This window comes from Xiphophorus maculatus, chromosome 1 (genome assembly GCF_002775205.1).
Source record: "Xiphophorus maculatus strain JP 163 A chromosome 1, X_maculatus-5.0-male, whole genome shotgun sequence".
Classification (NCBI taxonomy): domain Eukaryota; kingdom Metazoa; phylum Chordata; class Actinopteri; order Cyprinodontiformes; family Poeciliidae; genus Xiphophorus; species Xiphophorus maculatus.
This window is the reverse complement of record NC_036443.1, coordinates 15531187-15554667: the sequence shown is the minus strand read 5'-3', so window position 1 is coordinate 15554667 and position 23481 is coordinate 15531187. Positions and strand designations below refer to the sequence as shown.

Genomic DNA, 23481 nt, shown 5'->3' with positions numbered 1-23481 from the left:
TTGAAGCAACATAAAGTACGGAAGAGGATTAGGGCCACCGGAAGAAAAAAAAAAGAATTCTGAGATTAAAGTCAGAATTATTTATTTTATTTTTTCGGTGGCCCTAATCATCTTCCGTAATAAAGAGATGCTCATTGCATGATTTTCAAAAAAAAATCTCACAGCCAAGGAATTTCGCTGTGAGAAATTCGTTCTCACAGCGACCAATGCGGCTTCAAGAATAGGGACGCTTTTTGCGGCACAACACCGGTCTTGTTGCTCCGCTTGACTTCAGCTAACACGAGATCTCGCCCGCTGTCAAAGACTCACTCTGAAGTCAAGATAGTTCACGTCTATTTTGAGGCGTCACATTCCAAACTACTGTGGCCCAGGAGGTAACAAAAAAGATCTCTACAATTGACGCCGAGAACTCGCTTCTTTGAGTTCAATGTCGGAACATTTTGAATGATAATAAAATATCCCAAATAAACCAACTTGAATCCGTAATAAAAATGTGATTAAAGATGAAGGAAGAAAAAAGAAGAATCCATTGTGTATTCTGTTTAGTCGCTGTAAATGGTGTCTTTGATTAGTGTCGTGTTTTAGAGACCAAGCTACACTCTATATTCAGTTTGGCATGTCATCTTATTTAAAGACAAAAACAAATAAAATCTAGTAAAATACATTAAATATTATTACAATCATTTTACTGAAGCTATTTTTTTGTACAAGTACATAGTACATAAGTAGAATTTGTATGCTAACCTGAACTATGGGGGAATAAGAAAATTAAGAAATAAGAAGAAAATACCGATATTTAGATATTCAAATTGAACTGTAGAGTAGGAAAAAGTCTTTGATAATGGTACTTATTGAGATATTCCTCTGCCTCACATTATGTCATGTTCTGCTGTTCATGATGTCCCTCAAGACAAGCTAATAATAATTTTGGTTGCTATATAAAGATTCGAGCACAATGCAAACCAGTGAATGAGTCTGCAGTCATACAAAATGAATACCTTTATTTATTTATTCAACTACCGTGGTGATAGTGAAAACATTTACAGCACACACATCAGTGATACAATGATTACATATTTGCAAAACCATGAAACCACATTTAGAAAAAGAACATTCGCTTATATGTAAATGTAAAGGAGGTTTAATAATTAATTATATGATATGATAATAATTAGCCAATGGAAAAAAGTGAAGTAAAAAAAACATCCTATCTGAAGATGATAAGCTTGTAAACACTTGTAATTTATGGCTCTGTACTTGACTCATATTTGGTTACATAAATTATGACTTACAGTAAACACCAGTGAAGTAAAAAAAAAAAAAAAAATTGTTTTCAAATAAAACCAAAATAAGGTGGGGAAAAAAAATCTCAGAAAACTAGCAAATATGCATCCGTTCCCCTTTTGCTGTCCCAGTCCGACTGATTATGTGCGTACAGCATCTGGTTTGAGGAACAGCCTGCTGTGCCAGTAGTCTGGGTTGTCAAACGATGTGTTGTTGCCAGGTTCCCTGATGCCAGCACACACCTTGATGTATTCCCCGATCCCTGCACACCTGTCACTGTCCGTCTCCTCGGGAGCAGCCCTCGCCTTCGCTGGGAGGTTCTCATATTCCGCGTGCCCCCGTTCACCAGGCACTATTTCAAATCTGCTCATCTCCTCGTACTCCTCCACCGTACCGGCTCCAGCTGCCAAAACATCTGCCCCGGGCACAACACCACCACTAGGATCCTCTGTTACTGCGGCTTGTTTATTTGTGTGGCAAATTTCAATTTCTTCTTCCCCCTTCCTCTCTTTGACCAAGCCCCCTGCTGTTTGGTCTGTCTCCGCTCCAGTCGAAGATGTTTGACTCCGACATCTCTCCAATTCTGACTCACCTCCTTCTGAAGAGTCTGAGTGCCTGATATCCATGTATTCATATCTGCAAATCCCTCGGCCCACCTCTGTGTTTTGATCCACAGATTTGATCTCTCTCCAGCAGTGGAGCTGATCTTTCTCCATCCCGTCTCTTTGCTTTGCTGCTGCTCCTTTGCAAGCCTCAGGTATCCGATTACGTTTTGTACCTGAGAGCATAGAATAAAGACGACTGGATGAGAAGTGATGTATTTAAACAATTAGCCAAAAAGTGAAACTGGTATCGTATAAATTTATTAAAAACAGAATGAATTGTTTCCAGAATTTATTTTATTTTTTATGATTAGTTCCTCAGATTATTTTAAATGAGACCAATTTTATGACGTAGAAATGCCGCCTACTCAAAAGTATTTAATGTCATGTACAACAAATACTTGGTCACATTTTGTACTGGTCCTCAATAATGTTCTAGTTTTCTGAGAAAAATAGTTTTGGGTTTTAATTAGTTGTAAGCCGTACTCATCAAAAAGTGTACGCTGAAACCCATCACGCCGATGGTTTTCAGAGAACATGATGATTCATTACATGAATCTATGCAAAAAAAAAAGAAGTTCCAATTCCTAATGTAACATACTGAAATAAAGTAACATTCACTATTTTAATTTGTTGACAGTAAGAAAAGCAAAACTTACTTCTTTCTGGGGTTTCAGGTGACCCAGGCAGAACGTAGCCATAGTGGTCCAAATCCTCCTCATCCTCCTGTGCCGTCCACACCTTGTAGGAGGATGGACTGGAGGCCGTGGAAAGCTTCCTGTGACGACTTAAAGCTACACGAGGGCTGCTCCTCTCTGAGCCTAGCCTTGTTCGGCGAAGGCTTCCAGCCCGTAACCCCTCTGCCTCCCTGCCATTTCCTCTGACCTCTGACCTTTCAGGCAGTGTCCGCACAGAGCTCAGGCGAGAACGGTGAAACCACAGCTGAAGTGAAAAAGCAAAGAATGGATATGTAAATCATAGAAGTGTGTTTTATTTAAAAGCTTGCAATCTTTTAAAGTGATCTTGATAAACTTTTTTTCTGTTTTTGTGGCAGTAATTGTCTTTATTCAACAGTAGCTGGACAGCAAAAAGGGCAGAGGGAGAAGGGGAAGACATACACCGGTAATCGAGGTAGGTACAAGTTTTTTGGGGACTGTAGCATCTGGTGAGCCACCTACCACTTGATGGTCTGATCAAATATTTTTTCCAGACTTTGTCCATTTTTTGCCACTTATCTGCAATACAGTGACTTGTGTGGTGGTATGTGCAATAAACATAAGTGGACAGCTGAAGGACAAAACAAGATGTTTCAGACCTAAAAAGGTTTGAATGAACACCAGTTTACTGGGGAAATCAACAGGGGATTTCTGTGGTCATCACACCTGACGGATGTTGCCTGCTGGACTTGGAGTCATTGGTAGGTATCCGGTCAGGCCAGACTGAGATACACCACTCTAAAAAAGGTCGCAGAAAAAACAAGAAGTGTGCCATTCACTGATCGTGTCAATAGTTTAAAACCAATCTATCATTCTAATGTAACTAAGACGCCGATAAGCGTTTGTTTATTGTTACCCTGCAGGAATTTATCCTTGAACGAGAAAGACTCCACGATGGAGAGTGCTGGAGAGGAGGTGTAGTCAAGCCATCGTCCAGCCCGTCCTCATCTGCGTCTTCCAAATCTGCATCCAGAAGTCCTCGCTCTGACTCTCTTCGTTGGATTTCTCCAGGGGGGGGGTCTTCCCCTTCCTGTGACAGGACAACAGTTGAGGAGCAACTTTTACGATGTCAAATCAAGGTTAAAAAAAAAGCTCTGAAACAAGAAACAACATCATCTGCACCTTGATGACAAGGTATCTATGTGGATCTCTTGCCATCCGTGTAAAATCACTTGCTAGCTCTTTGAAGGTTGGCCTCACGTTCTCGTCAATCATCCAGCCTAAAACCAAATAAAAAGCAGTACACTGTTTGCAGATGATTGCATAGAAGCAGTTGCTGTGACGAGAAAGCCTCAATGTGCTTGTGTTCACACATAGGAAGTGATTTAGAGGCTCACATTTAACCATGACCATGTAGACATCGATGGTGCAGATGTGGGGCTGTGACAGACGCTCGCCCTTCTCCAAAAGGCTCGGCACTTCCTGAGGCTGCACTGACACGTATGGCTCCGCCCCAAAGGACATCATCTCCCACACTGTCACTCCTGTCCAGGAGCAAACATACTGCTTTTAATGCCTCTTCTTGGGGTTACACGCAGTCAACATCTACACGGATCGTCTCACGTGACGAGTAGGCTTCTTACCGTAACTCCAAACATCGCTTTGATGAGTGTATCTTTGAAACAAGATGCTCTCAAGCGCCATCCACTTTATAGGTGTCTGAATGGAGTGGACAAATGCGCATTGCTTGAAAACGCAAAGAAAATAATTGGCGGGTGAGCTCAAACTGAACCAGATGGTGGCATCTACCTTTGTATCTGTGTAGACGTATTTCTTGTCATCAGGATAGAGGAGGTCTGCCACGCCGTAGTCTGAGATCTGGACCTGGTAGTCGTTCTTCAGCAGGATGTTGCGGGCAGCCAGATTTCTGTGGACCATGCGGTGTTCCTCCAGGTAGAACATACCCTGAGACGCAAACGGTTTTACTTTACATTCAATCGAAGATCTTACTCGGAGGTGTTACAGCTATCTTTACCTTAGCGATCTGCACACACCAGTTGAGCAGGCGCTGGGGGTCCAGGCTGTTCTTATGCTGTCTGATGTGCTCCAGTAAGGAGCCACGGGGACTGAGCTGGGTCACCAGCTGGAGACTGGGACCAGGACAAATTCCCAGCACCCTAACAATGTAAGGGTAGTCCAGGCTGCCCATGGACAACAAGTGCTGCAAATTGAGGAAACACATTTTAGACATTGACTATTATTACAGCAAATCGATAGAAAACTAGCATTGCTGTTTCCTTCTTGGAATGTTTAAGCTATGATGAAAAATTAAGCTCTTTCATGCCATTAATGCTTTTATATATTTTTTATTTATTTTGATGAGACTCACATCAGTGATTTCAGTGAAGGTTTGTCGACCTGAGCTGTCCTGGATCGTCTTTATTGCCACAGGTATCTTGACCGTCTCTCCCTCTGGGGTCCAAAAGCCCTTAAGCACACTGTATTTTAGACCATAGTAACTCCATGCATATCAACTGATCGCGAGACAAAATGAATAATACCTTGTGTACCGTTCCAAAAACACCATAGCCAAGGAGTTTCATTTTTTTCAGCTCTGACGGCCTCAAGATTCGAGCAAAAACCTTTGTGCCTTTCTCTCCCGGACCCAGGGGCTCAAAGCTCTGTTGAAAGCACAGCAAATATTCACAGCTGACTCTTACAGGGTTTTGAAAAAGTTATATTGGATTATTATGATTTGTGCATTAGAGTTGGGTTCTTTAGATTTACCCTTTACCTTTATGGCCTCCTATTCTCATCTCTAAATGTTGTTTTTTTTTCTCCTTTCTTACCCTCCCTCCCACCTGAGATGTAACCTACCTCATTGAGACCAAAATATAACAAAGTTTTGGCAAGACTTGAAATTTGTGTTCACAGATACGCAAAGTCTAATCTGACTGAGACTGAGTTACCTTGAAAAGAAACATTCCAAAATCCACTACTTTATATATAAGTTTGTGGTTACTATGTAACAAATGTGGAAATTTTCAAGAGTTATTAATACTTTTGCATGGCACCTCTTGGCTGAAGCAAATGTGTTTGGCAGGCTTAAGTTATGGTGTTTGAAGCCTAACCTCTCCACTCTCCAGGTATCTTCTCATGGCTCTCTTGCGGCGGATGGCAAGGTCTCGGTGGTACAACACCCCCAGGAAGAACAACCCGAGGCAGAAAATCAAACAAGCTGGGACTGCCAATGCTATGCCTGTGATCTGTCCGCTGCAGAAGAAACAGATTTGTTTTAAAAAGAATGAAATGTTTTAGCAGGAACCTAACCTGAGCTTTCTTGTCAATATGTCTTTATTCCCAAAGAAAATGTTTTGGAGGGTTTATTTACATCAGGGTATACAGGGAACTGCCCCTCTATGTAGGTGAGGTAACGTTTTGCATGTTCAAATGTTAAAAAGTGGATTAAAGCGCAAATCGAAACCTTCAAACACACTCAGCATCTAAGAAAACAAAGACATGTTGATTGATTTAGTTGAATCTAAAAAAAAAGGTTCATACATTTTCTGAATCTAAAAATTGTAAAGTTGAATTTCAATCAAAACTGAAATGAAAAGACAAATGGACTTAGTTAGGGATAAGCATTCTATGATCATGTGCTGTTCTCTTTAAGAGGGGCTGGCCACCTCACCCTTTCGATCATCTGCTAATCATCTACCGGCTTAATCACATATTTTAGTTTCATTCAAGGTCACAGTTTATCATGTTTTCTAAAAGTTGACTGGCCCACACATGAGTACACAATTAAAGGAAATAGGGTGATATTTAATTCGCTGGAAGGCAGCAAAAGGAGGCGCCGCTGCTTCCATCTACAAAAATCAGTCAAAATAACCCTGTTATATCATGTAAGACGGGCTTTCCAAGCAACCATCACCTGGTAATAGTGGAACATTGACATGCAGTGTTTTATATCCACCAGCAGGGGGAAACACTCACCTGCCGCCTGATATCTTACAATCGTTTAAACCTGGGCCGACGCACCTGCAATACAAAATCCCATACTTTTTTCTGACTGGAATTGGATTCCATGAATATAACACTTTTATATATGAGTGAAAACAAACCTATTCATAAACTGCTGTTTTAATCTCACCCTTACCCCTGTGTGCAGTTGGGATGACATGGTTCACAGTGGCCCTCTTTGTTGGGGTATTTGAAAATTAGTCCTCTGTGTTCATCAAATACTCCAGAGGGACAAGAGGACATGCAGTATGGACCATCTTGAAGATTGGAGCAAGCCACACATTCATCTGCCCCCTTCAAAAGAAAAAGATAGAGAGCAATGAGGAGAGGTAAAAAAAACCTAATGGAAACACACAATAAAACCAGTCAAAGTGCTAATTTTACTGTAAAAGTTTAAAATGTAAACAAATCAGAGAAACAAATATAAACATATTAAAGGTGCACAGCGGAGAATTTCCTATTCCAATTTTCAAGAATTAGTTTTTTCTTCTACAGAGAATACTTGCGTAACATGATTAAAACACATTTGAACTTATAAACACTATGCTTCTTACGGATTTTGAAAAAAGCACATATTACCGTTCCTGTGCAGCTGACTTTTCCCCTCTGAGGCTTGCACTCCGGATGACAAGCGACACATTCTTTGTCAGATCTTGCAAATTCCCTCTTTTCTCTGCAAACACAATATTTTTTAGAGAGCATGTGCGACTTTACTAAAGGCACACATCTGAGCTGCAGTCACATAAACGTCAACCCAAAACCGCTGACCCAGACAAAAAGCTGCAGCTTCCCACACATGTGCCGTGGCGGCTGTAGTTCCTACAGGTAAGACACTGGTCAGGGCCGGGGCCCCAGCAGCCTGAGTCTGAACACAGAGGATCGCACACATGTCCTTCTGTAACTGCACACAAAACAGGACAGAGTATTAGATATCTACTGGATGAAAGTTAAATTTATTCCCCCCCTTTTTTCCTTTTAAATGACTGTAATAGCTTGTGACATACGGTGGATACTAAATGTACACACACCTGTTAAAGTGGGAGGTTTCAGTATGCAAATGCAGGAGACCACGAAAGAATATTTTTCACAATTTCCATTTTTAATTTGTCACATATTCTATGCAGTTGCAATAAGCACATCTGACAGGGGAGAGCATTGTTAGAAATAAAAGAAAATCTAAAAAAAACCAACAAGATCTTGTCTGAATGTTGTTGATTTATGTCACAATAAAGGTGCAAAACGTTTCCATATTATAACATCTCACTTTTCTTAAGAAAACCTTGTTAATTTAGCAAGTATGCCTTTAGTTATAAAAGCTGCCTCGTCACTACAAAGTTAGCTCCTTTGTGATATTTAAATCGAACATGTGTTTTATCGTCATGCTTTAAAGAAATGTGTCTCACCACACTCCGCAAACGGCTTGTTGTTGTTGAGGTTGTTGACTCGAACTCTGCGGCCCCTGAACAGCTGCGTCCAGTTCACAGTGTGGTGATAACAAAGGTTGGTATTCTGACTGATGTACACGCTGCCGTCGTTGATATACCGCAGAGAGCGCAGCCCGAGGGAGGTAAGAGTGGGGATACGCATCACCATCAGAGAGAATCGCCTTTTTGTTTTGGGATTGGAGGACACACACAGAGTGTGGTTAGCTTACAAAACGTCTCAAAGAAAAAAACAGTGAGGAGGTTTGCATTTCAGACTTTAGAATTTAGTTCTGAGCAGTCTACATCATGTTTTAGTCGGGATGTATGACAGGGCACAGCTGCAAAGAACAAGACAAGTGGAGGAAATGTTAATGTTAATTATAAAAGGAAAGAATATGATAATAGGTGTTACAACGGAGCATATGGATTTAATAGAAATTGGTTTTAGTTTGAGCAGGAAGCATCAGACCCAGGTTTTAATAACACGCTAGGTGTTCCTTTTCACAGATTGTTAGTTAATTTATTGTGTGCCACACAAAATCATCCTTACTTGTAGAGCGACCTCCCCTGAATTGTCGAGAGGCTTGAAAAAACCGAGAGGTTGTTTAGCTCTTTAGGCCACGACTGGATGTTAAGAATATCTGAGAATGAAAACATTACAATTCTTTATGTACCCAATACATGCCTAAAGATGATCTTTAATAATCTATGAATGTCTTAGGTTTGCTAAAAGAGATTATTTTTACCATAACATAAATCCTAGTAATTCACTGAGATGATTTTAGATACAGGAAGCAGACTTTTTGCCACCTGTAGATGGTGTGATCATCTTTACAGTTAATAAAAAGGAAAATATGTAAATCCAGAGAATTACTTAGAAGCAGCAAAATCATGGCAACTGCTGTCTCTGTGAAGAAACAGAGGCTCCCTAAACAAAAAAACGTATCTGTAAATACAAACCTGTTATTTCCCTCACGGTGCGGAACACCTCCAACTTTTTGGCATCGAGTGGTGGAATGTTTTTAAAATCATCTCTGTGAGGAACAGAAAACACATCATTAACATACTGCACGTATTGTCTCTTTGTTAGGCTCTCCAGTGGAAGCAGAGTTACCCAAGAATCCCTGTGACCAGGAAGTGAAGGCTGCCCTGGATCTTGGTGCAATTAACGAAGCTGTCAATGTTGCTAGAATCCACCGTCTGTCGGTGCTCTGCGCCGGTGCCGTTACACACTGCGGGGATGATTCCATCTATCACTGCTTTTTGATCACAGACAGCGCTATGCTAGGGAAAGGTTGAATGGTGCTTTAGTGCTGCTGACCTTTCGGGCAGAATCCACTGCAGAGCTCACACTGCCTCTGGCCGTCTCTCTCCATCTCTGTCTTGTCTGGAGGACAGACGCTCACGCAGGAGCTCCCGTCCACCACAAAATGAGCTGTGGACAGAAAATAAGAAACAGGAAGGAGTCAATTGTTACAAAGCCACAAAAACACACACACACACACACACACACATCAGTCTTTGAATGAACATGTAACATTAAAGCAGACTTTAAAAATATAAGCATTTCATGAGTTACTTACTAGGACACTGAGACACACAGATTGATCCATATTGGTACTTTGCATTGGGATTGGTCTCCATTTGAAATGTCTGTTTGTTGTAAATGAGGGTCTGGGGGCACTGAGGCACGCAGGCTCCTGAATCATTGAAATGACGGCATGCCTGAAGGAGAAAAACACCTTTGACCTATTTGCATAACATCTAATAAGGACTGATTTGAATGCACCAATGCATATAAAATATTTTTCCATTTCTTAAATATCTGTTTAGGGCGTAATGCCAAATCGTACAAAAAAAAAAAAAATCCCTTTATAGTCATTAGTTTGTGTAACAAACGCACATAAGAAATTGAAACAGTGGTTTTCAGATCTGATTAGCATAAAACACAACATACTACTAGTGACTTGTAACCAGAAGGTTCTGGGTTCGAATCCTGTCCTGGCTGGAAAAAGACCTGAATCACTTTAGAAGCACCTGTATGACAAACTGAAGTAGACTAAAATATCTACAAAAGCAACACATCTTGCTTTGGTCTAAATAAAATTATAAATGAATGTCTATAAATCTGCCATTTCCAAGGCTTTGGGAGTCCAGCAAAATTAATCTGAAGCACTGAAAGCTTCATTTGTCTCAGTTTAGGTTGATGTTCATGATTCAATAATAGGAAAGAGACAGAAAATATGGCCTCCATGGGAAAATGTCAAGGTAAAAACCACTGCTGGATGAAAAATCACACAAAGAAAACAGACATCTTGATGACCTCCAGGTCTCTTGGAAAAATATTCTACAGACTCCAGACATAAAAGTTTAGCTTTTAAGAAAGTGTGGGTCCAGTTACAACATAATTTCAGCTATGCAGCTAGCAAACCAGCATGGTTTAAAACAACCTCTAATTGAAATCGAAATAAGAAAGGGTTTCGACTTGTCTTAGTCAGAGCCTAGACATATATCCAATATAATTGCTGTGGTCTGACCTTAAACATGCTCCAAAACCCTGGTGTCTCAATTTAAAACATTCTGCACAGGCAAGAAGTGTCTGAATTGAGAAGCCACACAGCAACAAACTTACAAAACAATCCTCATCCAGAGGGCCTTTGCACCCTGCTGCACACTCGATGTGGCAGCAGTCTCTGGGGCTTCTCCCAAAGCAGCGTCCATTGCACTGGGGAGCACACACCATCTTAGTCACTGAGAAGACAAAGGACAGGAAGGTTGAACAGAGGTCGCGAATGTCTGTTCATCTTTGTGTGTGAACGTCTTAAACCGAGCGTCCATGAATAGAGCTATTCAATTATTTTAAAACAAGAGAGACAAAAGAAAAAGAAAAAGAAGGATGAGACCATTATAAAACAGAAATTGCAACAGTGTGACAGGGACTCACAGATCTGACACTGGTCCTTATTGGGTCCCCAGCAGTAATCGCCGCAAGATTTGTGACACGGGCCTGAGAGAGAGAGAGAGAGAGACGAGTTCAGACAGAAGACAAACAGACAAATAAAGAGACAATGGAAAGACCAATGGGTGCATCCAAAGTCAGACCTCTCTCCCCATTATTTTGGATGTCAATTGGAGCGCTGTTGTCTCGAACAATATCTTGCCAGAAGATCAAGGGGCCATAACTCAGGAATTTGTTGTTAATAATCTGCACTCCACCCTCCAGAATCTCTAAAGATATAAAAGAGACATGTTGGGGGGGGGGGAAGGCAGATCATCCTGGACATATTGTATCAATATGTTGATACAAACTTCAGTCTTAATCAGTTAGCATTGATTTTCCTTTTTTCAGTATTATTATTATTAATAAAACATCTTCTTTTATGCCTCTGGGATGCTGGACGTCGTACTTCAGTTTCTTTAGCTCTAATATAGCGCACGCCTTTAACCTGTCAGGTTTAGGAGTCCGAGCTGTCGCAGACCGTTGGAGCCTTCTTTGGGATAGTTGAAAAAAACCGACAGAGCGAAGCGTCTTTCATACAGAGTGTTTCCTCTGATCACCCGCAGCTCTCCTAAGGGAATCTCCTGAACGTGGTTCATAGCAATGAGGACGTAACCGGTCACCTCACGGATTGTCTGGTGGTGGGGGGTGAAGAGAACGATGATCACATATGAGATTAAAATTAATTCACTGGTCCACATCTTCTACTGACGTTTCGGCACAAAAACGTGTTTACCTTGAGGAAGGAGAAGTCCCAGTTACTCTCAATCTGAGTGATCTCTAGGTTCCCCATGATGATCTCACAGCCGCTGTAGCGGTCCTTGATCAGGTTGTACTGAATCTCCTGAGAACCGGTGGAGCTCAGACCGTTCTGGGTACCCGGACACACCTCTGGTAGAAGGAAAGTTAAAAAATCTTCACTTTTATTAACAAAAATATCTTTAAAAGATCACATTTTCTCATATCAGCAGTGTATGGTTTGCAAAAACATGTTTCCGTGAAACAATTAGGAGTACCGAAGTTCCCCAATAATATCATAATCAAAGCTGTCATGAAAATTGCTCATTTTTGTGCTCATTGGTCTTAATTTCCCCTGTAGCTTTTATCACATCTTGTCATGCACCACTGCAACAGACTGGCGACCTGTCCAGGATGACCCCGCCTCTCACCCGGAACATTAGCTGGAGATAGGCACCAGCAGCCCTCCTGACCCCTCTAAGGGATAAGGGTGTACAGAAAATGGATGGATGGATGGATGGATGTCATGCAGCAACAAGCGAAGTACTTTATTTGGATTTTATGTGATAGACCAACACAGAGAAGATTGTAAAGTGGAAGGAAAGAAATAAGGATTCAGTTTTCTTTTCCAAAAAGTAATATATAAAACTACTATAAATGCATCGCTACTGTTACGTGTATCGAATAGAATAGAAAGGAAAAGAAACATCTTTAGTCTCAAAGTGGGGAAACTCATTTATATCAGCAGCACTTAAAAGCATGCATATTCAAACTAAGGTAAAACTAATGAAAAGAGACTTTACAGTAAGGGCAAATTTACAACATTAGAAAATAATACTGTGCAGTTATTTTAAATAGCACAATCTATTTAAAAGAATTGTGCACCTGAATATAGGGCCATTTAAAAATGTGATATTTGTGCATACAAAACAACAACAGACTCTTCATAAAAATCCCTGCAAATATGGTTTGCACAAGCATTGGTACATCTAGAAAAGTGAATATTTTTGCTCATTTGTCTTTGCAAAGCAACACAAACTCAGACTGGATGGAGAGTGACTGCGAACAAATAATGTCAAGCTTCATGATGAATTCTTCATGGAGCTGGTTTTGATTTTGACTGGACTATAGTAGAACATGAAAAGGATTTGATCTAAACGTTAGTTGTGGGTGTTTGTTGAATGGAGAACCTCTGCTCCAGTCTCAAGCCTTGAAACAGACTTTTTCCAGTATCATCTGAAAGCAACTGCATCTATCTCTCCATTATCTCTCACCAGTCACTCTGTCCCTGAAATGATAAATATACTACTAAGGCCGTTTATAGATGCTCAAATGGTGAGCCTGAATCCCATTGGCTGTGTCGTTTCCTGCGGTAATTTCAAGCTTTGTTTTGCTCGGAGGAGCCACAGGGTTTGATGTGAGGCAAACAGGCAGTCGGGTGCAGGAGCAGCCCAGGCCCTCAGGGTCGTGAAGAAAAGGCAGACGGGTCGAGGGTTTTTCTTTTTTTTCCCCTCCCTCAGACAAAGCTCAGCGTTGTGATAAAGCTATAAATGTGGACTCTGTGTCTCAGAGAGCGAAGAGTGATGCACTGACATACAGAGCTTCTGTGTCTGTATGTGCGCGTCTGCAGGGAAAGTGTTGCTGAGCTCATACCAGAAAGACAATGGCCCATGTGTGAGTAGGACGCTCTGGCGGAGGAACGGAAATATCATAAACGGAAAGAGACGCGTTCCACCTCCTGGCAAGTGACTAAAACTGTACGTTGTTCTGGCTCAGTTTGTGCAGAGATTAGACACCTGCAGCAGGGAACAGATCATGAGTCATATTTCCTGTTTTTATTGTGAACTTTGCAGGTAGAGGCAAGATCGTTCAAGCTGCAGTGACATGAAGCTCCCCAGGCCTTTATGTCAGCAGTGACACTGCACACAGCTGGAAGATCCTTGGTAAAATACACTTGCAATTCAATCCTACACACATGCATACATACTGTACATGTACTTCACTCGAAAGTAGAACTATAAAAGTTTTGAAAGTATAACTACAGGTGTCTCTCTTACTTTCTGTTCTTCACTCTAGTGTTCTGTTAGTAAATAGTTCAATTATGAAACACAGGGGTGTCAGCGTCATATTGTTGGGACAGGGATGCTGGAGTTAATGGGAAGGAGCATGGAGCTAACGTGGGGAAATCATAGAAACAAAAAAAAAACATATTAGAAGCTGAAAAGAGACTTTGAGAATGGTCCAGTCAAAGTCAAGACCAAAATCCAATGAAGAATAGGTGTAAAAGACTTGAGATTGAGATGTTCAATGAACTTTGTGGTTGTAGTGAGACCATCATGTTTGTAAGTTACTCATGATATTTAGCATTGCAAATAAAAAAAAATGTTGAGAAAAAAAAAATATAATAAAACATGAAGCCACATTTCTAGAGACAAATCTTTTTGTTTTCTATAAATTTACCTACCTTCATGTGATTGAGTGGACCCAGTGTGTATCCTCCATGACAAAGCCACACAAAGTAACAGGACTTGCTGCTGGTCCATGCTCACTGAGATTTCAACATGTCAGGAATTAGATCCTCCAATTAGCAATATAGCAGAGGAATTCAGTGGATCTAACAAAGATTAAGATATAATGATTAGATAAATATATGTACAAAAAAAATTACTTAAGACTATGTAAAATTTAATTTGTTCCTCCAAACATTAGTTTCAGGAGCAGACTGATGGATCCAAACAATTCCACCGAAAACCGCGAATAAGCTGCAGTTTGGTCTCATCGTGGAATTTCCCTCCTGGAGAGAGGGAGTCTGATTGGCCCACAGCCAGAATTATTGACCAATCAGAAACTGGTCCGTCTTTCCCCCTTTCCCCTCCATGCACGAGAGTCTACTTTTAATCTCGGCCAGGGCTAAATAATAAAGAGCACAAAAAGTTACAAATACAGCCATGCAAAATAACATATTTTCGAATCAACAGATTCAGACCGAATCTTCCTGGTGTGAACCACCCCGTGTGACTCTGTCTGCAGTTGTTTTGGTTCAGCTGCTGCGTGTGGACGCAGCTCTGAGGAGTCTGAGTGGACGCACTGTTTCCCCCTGTAAAGAGCAGTATTGTCCGCCAGAGCCGCGTCAACTGGTTAATCACCTCTTTGATGCGTATGGAGCTGCCTGCCACAAAGGCCACATTGTCTGATGGTCAAGTGACTTCTGAACCCAAAACAAGAGCAAGCTTAATTTGGGGAAAATGGCTTCAGAGAAGATAAAAAATTCCTGAGCTTGAATCTGGGGAAGTGATACGGCAGACTAATCTATATAATCGCTGCTAATGGACGGGTTATCGGCAAGTGCTTCAGACAGATTTGCTCATAATCTTATTTTTTGGAAGAGAACAGGAAACGTGAAAGCTATTCGCTTGTGCAGAAGTATCCATGCGAAGGAACTTTTTTTTTAAAATTTTTTAAAAATATCCCGTTTCTGAGGTTAAACTTTTGTATTAAATTTGATCTGGACTAAATCTGGATTGAAGTAGAAAATGAAGCGATAATAACTTTTTTAGAAGTTGAAAAGTACGGAATTGTCTAATAAATTTCTGTCCAGTAGGGGGAGCCAGAGTCTGAACGTTGGCTCCTGGAGTCCCAGTCTGCTGCAGGTGGACTCAGTGTCAGTGTTCATAAATGCAAGGTCATTTTTTTCTTTTAAATTACTTATTAGTTGTTATACTTGCTAATGCTATGTAGCATTACATTCATTTAGGACTGTTAAGGTCAAATAAAACTTTGCACAACCTTGGATCGGTGTAATCAGGAGTCGGCCACATCATTTAGTGTGAAAAAGTTCAGGATGTGACATAGCACTGGAAACGCCAATAACACACACATAAAAAAAAAAAAAAAAACATTTTTTGTTTTTAGTCCTATGCTTTAGATGAATAAGTGATGATTTCCTTCAGTGTCTGCGTCAGTGTCCTGGTGGCCCTGTCCGGTGGAGAAGCAAACTGTGAGCGCTCCCTGCTGTGGCCTTTTGCAGCGACCACTCCCTTCAGAGATTGATGAATTGATTGTGTGGCTGCTGCCAGTGTGTCTGTGCCCTGGGCGAAGGTGTCCCGGTTACGGGTGGGAATCCCAGCTATGGCATCCGCCCTGGGGCCGCCATTGTAGCCGTCCTGCAGGGGGCCCCGGGGGGAGCTGGTGACTCTGGGAGCAGCTCCGACTCACATACTGCTGTCACACCCTTGGAGACACAGCTGCATTCTTCCCCCCTATGCCCCCCTACATGCCCTATCGATCAGCTCAGACAAAAATGAGTCCACAAGGGAACTAGAAGACTGTGCCAAAGTTTTCTTAATGCCAACAGCTTCGGATGAGGGGGGAGAAAAAAAATCATGTAAAATTATGTTCTTCACACCTGTTTAAGCAATTCTTTTGGTGTCCACCACCGCTTTAGAATATATCAATAAAATACAATATTAGACTGAATTTTTGTTCTTGTTTTAGGACCTTCAGTACAATGTACTTACATATTTGGATATATGAGGAATTTAGGAAAACGGAAATCCACATTTGGAGCATTTGCAGACTTTTCAAGATTGTCTCTGAGGAGGCCTATATTGTTTTATGTAGTCATGTGTTAAAAAATGCATTTATATGTTAATTTTTATTGGTCTCATCTAATATTCTAACCCTACGTTGTAATTCACTTTCAGCAAAAGAAATCATCACAATTAATTATAACGCAGGCTTGAAAACATCTGTGTGTAACCAAACTTGGTGAAATGAGCTGGCGTAAATGAACTTGTCAAAAACGCCCTAATTCGTTGAACATGACTGTACGGCCGACGTGTTCGAATACTGAGCTTAAAGCAAAAACATTACACATGAGGCAGAAACAAGAGAAATCTGTTTAATTTGGTCGTTTATTGGTTTTTGAAATACCAGGAATCATCAGATCATTCTTAATTTTGACACCAGTTTCTGTTTACATCCTGTTCATATTCTAATAAAGTTTCCTTCTGAATACATTTCTGGAAATGCATCAGAACAAAATGTTGCCCGGCCTCGTTTCTCTTCACCCGACGATGATAATAATAATAATAATAATAATAATAATAATAATAACTATAATCTCTGAAAGAAGGATGTTTAGCCACAACAATGTCACAGATATCAGGTGAAATACTGGACGTGTTCTCCACAAACAAATCTGTTATCAAAGAGAAAAGAAGCCACTGACATAATAAGGCCACAAAATGAAAATTCACAGCAAACAGAACATGATAGATAAACACGTCACACTCACACGTACAAGCTGTTGTCGGTTGTAATCAGCTGCCAACACGCTGACCCATTTATCTACACTGAGAGTAACAGTGGATCACTTCTCCTGCCACGGTAACATACAGTATATACAGTTGCGCGCCGACATAAAAAAAGCATGCTCGTTTGCATATTAGAAGGTTTTTTCGGTAAACTTTACACAAATTCATGACAATTTATTTTAGTACAGCATTGATCCAACCAGCAGCAGTGATTCTGACTAACAAATATAGTCTGAAGGAAACAGGCTAGTACAGTATATTCCACTTTTAATTACACATCTTTTACAGTATTAACATGCCTTATGATGCAGTATGACTTTCAATCGCTCTCTCTTGTTTTCTGACCGTGCGAAAACTCAAGGCATAAGAAAAATCGACCTAAAGCGATGAAATCAAACCAAATGAAGGAACAGAAGGACAAGCAGATCAGGGCAGTGCGTTCGCGTAGAGCGATAAATGGCAATGTGCGACGAGACGCATACGGAGATCTGGTGAACAAAAGCCGTAGCACGGTGTGACGAACGAGCAAAGCCCCGTCGGATGAAGAAGCCGAAGCAGAAAAATTTGATTTTCGAATAAATAAACATTCAGAACCGAGTAAGCTCTAAAAACTGCCAATCACATGCTGTGCTGAATCACTCTCTGCAGGAAAGGCTGACAGCAGCGGCAGCGCTTTTTATTTTTTTATCTTTTTCTCTCCTCGCTAAGCTGGTAGAGAGTGGCTGTCTGTTCTGTCATCTGCATTAGCTTGGATATCGCACCTCGTTGAGGCCGGATGAGTTGTCTTTAACCCTCTCTGAGCCATCGAGAACATTTGTTTTATAGTATTTACAGCAAAAGCCTTCATTAGTTCCCACAAGGCCAAATGAGGGATATTTCCATGCAGGTTGGGAAGCAGCAATAATGCACAGTTAAACTATAGAGGCTTTCTTTTGTTTTTGTTTTTTTCACACAGCTGCCTGAGCAGCATATGTACATTTCATTACAAAAAGAAATCATTCGATGCACTTAGAGCTTAGCATCAATCGATAAATAAACAAACGAAGGCGATCATTCATATCGGCATCGGCAGAGTTCATGTTTCTTAAAATAAATAGAGAAAATAAATATGCTTAAAATAAATACAATCTTGAACCTAATTTGTTGTGTCGCGTAAATAAAATCTGGGGAACACAATTCCACGCTAGTGAGAGCTTATATTGTCTGAGCCCGTAGAAGCGTACTGCATGTAAAGTTGTGAGTTGATGTTCTGGCATACCATCCCGCTACACATTTACGACATTCTTTGCAATTTACACCAGGTTCGTGGATTCTAACGTGAGGCGGTTCTGCCGTCATGTTCTGAAAATGGCAAATATTCGATGTACATCCCAGACTGTAAAGACGTGAAGAGTCATACGCCTTCATTGTAATGTCGCACAATTAAGTCCCAATATTTGACGCGTTCAGTCTGAATAGCATAGATCGGTTTTGATCAGCTTTGACACAATTTGTTTGTAAATCATTAAATTTAAAAAAAATTAAATAAAAATCTCACCACAGATCCAAACGAGTCGAATGAATCATAAGTACAGAAACGGAAAGATAGAAATATCAGCGGGGAGAGTCTATCTCCTGGGAGCTTTTTGAGTGATTTCTCTCTATTTAGTGAACACAACAGACTTACTGCAACCTTCCACCCAGACTCTTCCCCGACCAGCTCCTCACTTCTTGTTCTTCAGCTGGTTGGCCAGCCAGTCCAGGCCTTCGTAGAGGCCGTCCCCGCTGGTGGCGCAGGTGGCCTGGATGTACCAGTTGCGGTGGCGTAAGGAGTGCAGGCCCAGCTTGTCCGTGATCTCTGCGGCGTTCATGGCGTTGGGCAGGTCCTGGGCAAAAACCACGCAGAGCAGAGCGGTCAGGTGAGGAAACCCCACAGCTGAGGGAAAAACGGAAAGAAAGCACGTGATATAAGGAGGTAAGAAGAGGACTTCACCTGTTTGTTGGCGAAGACGAGAAGAACGGCGTCCCGCAGCTCGTCCTCGGCTAGCATCCTCATCAGCTCCTCGCGGGCTTCGTTGACCCTCTCGCGGTCATTGCTGTCCACCACGAAAATCAGACCTGCATAAAAACAAACACAAAAAACAAACAAAAGGAAAGTGAAACGATTAAACAAACCCAACCCCCAACGACACAATAAAAAAAGGCCTACATGTTGTTAAAACAAATTCTGTTAGAGGTTATTTCAAAATGTATGATGGTAATCTGAAACAGCAAATGAAGCTGAGCTAAAGCATTAGTCAGATATGCCCTCAAGTGCTGTAGGCGAGCGTTCTGCTGTCTCGTTAGCAACAAAGCGCAGAAGCTTGAATGTATTTTATTGGAATTTTATGTAACAAAATATATGAAGCGGAATAAAAACGAGGAGAAATAATCTTTAAAAATGTGCTGTGCATTTGTTTATGACCTTTGAAACAGCAATTCTGATGCAATTACAACAGTAAATCAATTTTTTTTTATCAATTTACTTTGTGCAAAAACACTTCATCTCAGTAAAATTCGGAGTCTCTGTGCACTGCAAATCTTTCAAGAGATTCTAACTTCCCATTATCTCCCACCAATTACACTTTCCCTACTAAAACCATGCTCCCCAAGGACATGATGCTGCCACCACCATGTCTTCTGGTGGAGACCATGTGTCTAGTGTGATGGGTCACACAGTGTTTTGCATTTAAGTGAAATATTGGTCTCATTTCATTAGAAAAACCTTCTTCCGTGTGTTTGCTGCCTCCCTCATGGCTTTTGTTTTGCCACGTTTGCAAAGAGGTTGGATTTGTGAGGTGAATGACTAATAATTGTTCTGTGGACATATTCTTCAATCTCATTCTTTCTATTTTGGGAGGATGGACTGAACTCTGTTATGTTTTTAAGATGATCAAAAAGGAGAAGACTGGATACAAATGCACATCAAACATTTCAGTTCTTTTGCTTTTTGCAAAATATTTTAAAAAGTAGATTCTTTTGTAATCTGACAAAACTAAAAACAGTTCCTGAGCTTGCCTTGAGTGTTCTGAAAGTAATGTCTCCAAAGGGGACGGATCTTGTCCTGGCCACCCACGTCCCACACGGTGAAGCTGATGTTCTTGTATTCCACTGTCTCCACGTTGAAGCCTGAACAAGAAGACACAGCACATGGAGTTGAGGCGTCAGAGAAGATGCTTATCGCCACGCGGACTGGCTGAGTTCTTCTTCTCTCGTCACGGACCGATTGTGGGGATGGTGGTGACGATCTCCCCCAGCTTCAGCTTGTAGAGGATGGTAGTCTTTCCGGCGGCGTCCAAGCCCACCATGAGGATCCTCATTTCTTTTTTGCCTATCAGGCTCTTTAGCAGGTTCCCAAAGATGTTTCCCATGATGACTCGGACCTCAGCTGCAACAGAACTGTGAGACGGGTGACTGAGCAGCAAAGCGGGTGCAAATACAGTCATGAAGGGAAAAAAAAGAACGAAAAAAGCATCTTCTACCAACATTACAGTCTTAGTACACCCCAGGATTTGACTTTAGAAGCGATGACTTGATATACTTTTTACACAATTGCCTCATTGTCTTGTGGAAGGATCAGTTGCTGTAATTAAATATCTGTAATTTGGTCTAATATGTCTAAAGGAGCCCTGTGACATTAAAGGACACATAACGTAGCCTGTGACGGACTGACAACGTTTCACGCCTGTCACCCCAATGGCTACTTCAGATAGGCACCAGCCCCCCGATGACCCTAAGCGGGTGTAGGCCCACGGGTTTAGCGGGTGGATGTCTAAAGGAAGATCCCTTCTCCTTACAACCTTTTCAAGCATGTTCAATCTTTTTCTAATGCCGCTGCCATGAACTTCGGAAAAAGAACCGCTGACTCTTCCTGGATTGATGGGCAACAACGATTGCTTCCCAAAGGTCATTGCTGATGTCTTCCCTACTTGGCTTCAGGCTGACTCACACGTGGTCCAGGCCAAGAAACGAGCAAAACTCCTGCTTCCATAGAGGTGGCCACACTTTCTGACGATCAAAACATTCATGCACGTTTGATTAGCAGGATCTGGCCGCTACAGTGTACTTAGCTTCCTCCCATCACTTTCTTTTCCCCGTGACTTCAGACAGCCAGAACCACAGTCGAAATGTTAGCGCCTCAGCAAACATCTAAGGGGAAAGTCTGTAAAATTCCACTTCACACGTTGACAGGCGGCTGACCAGGCTCTGCTACTGTAAACAGCTACTTTTACACTACTGCTCTCTGGATCTCTGCTGTTAGGTGGATCAGCTTTCATGTGAAGCAGGTTAACTACCCATTCAGCTGTTTGCTGGCAACTGAAGCAAAGCAAGTAGAACGATCAATTTGCACGTTAAAGGACACATAACGTAGTCTGTGAGTGTGTATGGTACACACAATCAATACACTATAAGAAACATCCTATTGTCTTAACTTAAAAAAAAATCTTAGATGTATTATTATTTTATGTCATTGTGATTAAAAATCCCCTTTTATATTTTTGCCTTATAAAACGCACTTGCCTATTTGGATAAAATAAAACAGATTTAATTCAAATATTTAATTCAACGGAACGTCTATGTGGCACTCTAGATTATTTTTGTTTGTTTGTAATACGTGTTTTCACAATAATCCATAATCTCTGAAAACTGTTAAATGCAAAAACAAACAAAGCCAGGAAAAAAAAAGAGAGGCATTATTTATTTATGTATGGTGTCTAAAATCTGAATTAGTCAGATTGTCATGACCAAACTTGAACTCAAGCATTAAGATGACTACTGTATGTTTAAAACATAGTGAGAGCTGCAGTAATAACCTTTAGATTTCCGATGTCATTTAATCAATTACACGCACGAAACTGCACAGCCACTGTCAGTGAGCTTGTTGATACAGAGATTGAAGATAGAAAATGCTGAGAAATAGATGTTGCTGCTTTTGCTTTTTATTCATTTTAACTGTGTCCCTGACCACTACCATGAGAAAATTCCTCTATATTAGCAATGTAACCTTAGGAAGGAGCAGAGAAATGGTTAGGATGTTTTATTCCTTTAAGCAATCAAGCATAATGTGTGTAATAGGGACCAAAACAGGAATGAGCTATTGGGAAATCGTCCTGACTTAAGTGTGGTCAAACTATTAAATGAGGTTTCCAGGGATTAGAATTGTTTGTCCAGCAAAAACCCACAGATGCAAGATTGGTTTGAGATCTGGGAAACCTGGAAGTCAAGTGAACATCTCAAACTCATTGTTGTGATCCTCAAGTCATTTTTTCCCCCCTTACAGCAGGGCATTACTCTGCCGAAAAAGGCCAAAGCCATCAAACTGTCAATGATCTTAAACCATGCTTAGTTATGGTAGGAGTCATAGCAACATCTGCATACCGGCCTGCCTTCCAGATTATGTCCCTACTTTGAATAAATGAAAGCTGAAGATAAAGGCTTCACTTGCTGCCTGTTATAATAAGATCATCAGTGGCCACAATGTCATGCCTGATCTGTGTGTTTCTCGTTCACTTCCGCATGCAATATCTATTTATCAATTTTGTAGTGAAGATATGAATTATCAATACCATCTCATCTCAACAACTTCAAAACATTTTCACAGAGCAGCGGTGAGATTTGAGATGCTGTTCAGTTCACCCTCTGTGGCCCTTAGTGGTACTGACCCTTTAATAGGCCAACTCTGCTCTTAACTTCTGCCAACGCACTTCACCTCAGAGACACTTAATGTTAGCAGGGTTTTCACGTGGGGCATCACAATCTTCACTCTGGAAATCATTGTGACATTTCAGAGCCAATACCAAATATTTTATACAACATGAGCAGGAAGGAGCTGCTAGCACAGCCTGTTACAGCTGCAGAGGGCTGCTCATACATCGGTCATAATGGGAGGCGAAGGGAAGGGAGATGCTGCAGTCCGGGCAGCCGATGGCTCCCGACTTGTTTCTGGATACGACAGCTAGTCAGGTGTGCCTCTTTGCTTCTGATGTCGGCTCATGATTTTTGGGGCATTCAGAGGGAAAATGTACGCGTCGATTTGTGCGCTGTAATCCCCGCGCACAGTCACGACGAAAAAACGGCCGGATATCGTCGATAACACGACAGTTTACAAAGAAAGGTGCGTTTAAGGACGTCGGAACAGCGGCACAATATTTCATAAATTAAAACTTGAACTCATCTGTTGAAATGTTCACCTTTTCCATCTCATTCACACTTACCCGTCAACGGCAGGCAGGACACCAGCTGGATTCAGCAGGCAAAGGACTGGATGATAGTCTCGCGATGACTTTAGGCTTTGCTGCAGTGAGTTCTCGCGATACATTGGACGCTATGAACGCATCTCACGTTTGCCATCCTCAGGTGACTTTCTCAAAAAAGCAGGTGGACTGCGAGCACGCAGCTGCTCTCCACATGCCTATTCAGTAC

General features: G+C 41.3%; 2 protein-coding genes across 3 annotated transcripts; both read right to left on the bottom strand.

Moving 5' to 3' along the window:
- Positions 1–987: 987 nt before the first annotated feature.
- On the bottom strand, positions 988–14801 carry LOC102225708 (receptor tyrosine-protein kinase erbB-3-like). 2 transcript variants are annotated; one of them, XM_023339687.1, is made up of 29 exons: positions 14712–14795; positions 14190–14635; positions 11724–11878; positions 11436–11622; positions 11092–11217; positions 10934–10996; positions 10622–10740; positions 9573–9714; positions 9311–9424; positions 9104–9221; positions 8950–9023; positions 8540–8630; positions 7969–8171; positions 7334–7466; positions 7145–7238; positions 6702–6859; positions 6539–6583; positions 5674–5815; positions 5104–5223; positions 4932–5030; positions 4578–4763; positions 4352–4507; positions 4186–4261; positions 3940–4086; positions 3725–3822; positions 3459–3632; positions 3269–3340; positions 2546–2828; positions 988–2062 (listed from the first exon to the last, which is right to left on the bottom strand). In XM_023339687.1, the coding sequence occupies exons 2-29, from the start codon at positions 14266–14268 to the stop codon at positions 1425–1427; spliced, it is 4092 nt and encodes a 1363-aa protein (XP_023195455.1). In that variant the 5' UTR covers positions 14269–14635; positions 14712–14795; the 3' UTR covers positions 988–1424. The 2 variants fall into 2 exon arrangements, with proteins under 2 accessions (XP_023195455.1, XP_023195449.1); XM_023339681.1 differs by having other exon boundaries at positions 14190–14801.
- A 1810-nt stretch (positions 14802–16611) lies between these two features.
- Positions 16612–23394, bottom strand: LOC102225446 (ADP-ribosylation factor 3). The gene is made up of 5 exons (XM_005801376.3): positions 23274–23394; positions 20282–20457; positions 20077–20187; positions 19013–19137; positions 16612–18905 (listed from the first exon to the last, which is right to left on the bottom strand). The coding sequence occupies exons 1-5, from the start codon at positions 23375–23377 to the stop codon at positions 18744–18746; spliced, it is 678 nt and encodes a 225-aa protein (XP_005801433.2). The 5' UTR covers positions 23378–23394; the 3' UTR covers positions 16612–18743.
- Positions 23395–23481: the final 87 nt, after the last annotated feature.